We start from the raw sequence: 2408 nt of genomic DNA, 5'->3' as shown, positions 1-2408 counted from the left end.
AAAGCCATACCCTATAGAATTGTGTTTAGCACAGTAGCAGCAATCATCACCTATTGCACGCCATACATGATCACGGATGGTCATGTACCTGTCTATTATTATGTTATTCTCATTGTGAATTATGCGCTGTATCAGGTGTGTCTGTATTGCATGTTTGTAGCGGTAATGGCATTCTTTGCCAAAATTTCTGATCCTGCCGTTGGTGGCACGTACATGACATTCCTGAACACACTATCGAATCTAGGCGGAAATTGGCCGAATACCGTGGTACTGTGGTTGGTAGATGTGTTGACATGGCAAGAGTGTAAACATGTTGATCCAGTAGTGGCGGCGAAGAATAGCTGCCTGACGAAAGCGCAAAAAGCGGTAAGGTTTTCTAAATGAGAGATAATGTCGAATACAATTTACACCCATTCATTTTAGGAATGTGAGGCTGCAGGTGGCGAATGTCAAATCGTCTTCGACGGTTACTATATTGAATCAATAATATGCATATTGTATGGAATTATATGGCTGCTGTGCATGCGACGTTGGATAAATTACTTACAAAATTTACAATTGCGTAGTTGGTTAGTTGTTAAAAAAGGGAAGGGAGTAAACAGTGCTAAAAAGGCGAGATAGCAATTCATTGTATGACATGAGGAGGATGACGCTCAACGACATTTGCTAGACGCCGATGAGGCTGAGGCAGCTGAATTCGATAGAAAAACTAAAACAGAGCTTGAGTTTGATAATTCGATGATTTGAGAAAAAATCGCCAGAAATACCATTGTTTAGTATGGGATTAGCTTAGAAAATAATAATTTAATGTATTTAAATTCCAAATGATATGCTTTTAAATGTATGTATGTATGATTGTAGTGCAATTACAAATGTATAGTATTTAGTGTTTTACCAATTATTATCCGATGCATTTCGCTGGCTTTCAAAATTGTATTTGCATCCACGGCTCAAACTTTAAAATATATAGATTACATACATATTGTCGATTAAAGTACAAAACCGCGTATCGTCATTCTGCAAAACCGTGTAACTAACATTTTTCTGCCAAAAATTGGACTTGCTCACAAAAGCTCTTGGCTCAATCTTTATCTATTCGTCCTGAAATATGCTAGCCAAAAATGCGATTGCTTTATAAAAAAGAGAACCATTTTGAAATATGAGAGTTTTTACTCTCTAGAAAACAATTTATGAAACCTCACATACGCGGTTTTGCATTAACTTTATACGCGGTTTTGAATTTTGGTGAAACGCGGTTTTGTACTTTAAACAACGATATGTATGTACATAAGCATTTTGTAGGTATGCAATTGTAATACAATTTTTGAATATGTCAATGTAAGGTATATATTTGCTGTTATTAAATGATCTAAATAATAAAACTGCTGGAATATTTGAAACTTTTCTGCTTCTAAGAGCGTTTAGAGCTTTTTTTCATGTGTAGAAAATAAATTAATCTTTTATGTGGCAGCCCGAATATAAGTTGTTGTTTTATTCTAGCCGCTTTGGTTTTTACAAGGTTAATAAAAAAATTAATTGTTGACATTATTTATAATTACTCCTCCCTCAACGAACTCATAAGCAAGAAGTCGAATCATTTTACTTGTCTTCGTAATTTAAGCTTGTTACAAAATCTGTTATTTTCATCAATACTTAGCAGCATTACCTTAATAATACTTCCACGAATCGACAGACTCCGGATTCTTTTGCTTACTCTTACGTTCAATTAAACCAGCCAAATGTTCGGAGCGCATCGACAAGGAGTCAATCTTTTCCACAAGCTGCTGATATGGACTCAGTGGTTGAGTACCCATCACCACATGACCCAGTTTTGAATCGATTTTGGCATTTAAACGCGCATTACGAATTAAATTTACAATCCAGCATTCCGCCTCATTGGCCTTCATGTTAAGCTTGTCGGCAAGCATGCTAATAGTGATGCATTGGTGAATACGACAGAAAGTTTCGAAGATCATAAGGCGGGCATCCTCGACGAATTCGTTCAAACAAGCGACAATGAAAAAGTCATTCAAAATTACTGTTTGACATTCGTGCAACTTCAGACGAGCGCCTTCGAAATCGAAATTCACGTACAGACATTCCAGGAATTCGGTAATGGGATCACGGTAAGTATATGATTCTTGCTGTATCACCTTGATGAGGTCCTTGAGCGCATTGCGGCGTGTACGGTTAATGATGACGGCGGTAGCCAAGTAACGCATAATGTGTGGACACATTGTCTGTATAGCATTTAGGTAGAGAGGCTTATATAGGAACATGTCAATAATTAAATCGCGTCCCTTGGGATGGTTAAAGAATACCAACACAGACCAGTGGATCAACCATGTGCGTTGTTGAAGGGCCTGAATTGTTGAAAAGTTGGCATTATCAATGTAGTCGCGCAAACG

The 2408-nt window shown here is 37.3% G+C and overlaps 2 protein-coding genes across 2 annotated transcripts in view; one reads left to right on the top strand and one right to left on the bottom strand.

Annotated features, from left to right (window-relative positions):
- Positions 1-6: 6 nt before the first annotated feature.
- Positions 7-1477, top strand: LOC118746889 (acetyl-coenzyme A transporter 1). Its single transcript, XM_036480859.1, has 2 exons — positions 7-366; positions 424-1477. The coding sequence occupies exons 1-2, from the start codon at positions 67-69 to the stop codon at positions 619-621; spliced, it is 498 nt and encodes a 165-aa protein (XP_036336752.1). The 5' UTR covers positions 7-66; the 3' UTR covers positions 622-1477.
- Positions 1459-2408, bottom strand: part of LOC118746887 (eukaryotic translation initiation factor 3 subunit E) — a gene marked incomplete in the record, with an annotated part of 4289 nt that continues 3339 nt past the window's right edge. The window contains 1 exon segment of the mRNA XM_036480857.1: positions 1459-2408. Within this exon segment, the coding sequence (XP_036336750.1) occupies positions 1668-2408 (741 nt within the window).

The sequence above is a fragment of the Rhagoletis pomonella genome, unplaced genomic scaffold (genome assembly GCF_013731165.1).
Source record: "Rhagoletis pomonella isolate Grant_MI unplaced genomic scaffold, Rhpom_1.0 Rhpom_scaffold_00011, whole genome shotgun sequence".
Taxonomy (NCBI): Eukaryota; Metazoa; Arthropoda; class Insecta; order Diptera; family Tephritidae; genus Rhagoletis; species Rhagoletis pomonella.
The sequence above is the reverse complement of the archived record's forward strand: the minus strand, read 5'-3'. Positions and strand labels throughout refer to the sequence as shown.

What these genes read in the sequence shown, in the direction of transcription:
- LOC118746889 (XM_036480859.1), top strand. Translation starts at nt 67, where the DNA reads ATGATCACGGATGGTCATGTACCTGTCTATTATTATGTTATTCTCATT. An exon ending in TGACGAAAGCGCAAAAAGCG is followed by an intron (nt 367 to 423) that starts GTAAGGTTTTCT and finishes CATTCATTTTAG; the next exon opens with GAATGTGAGGCTGCAGGTGG.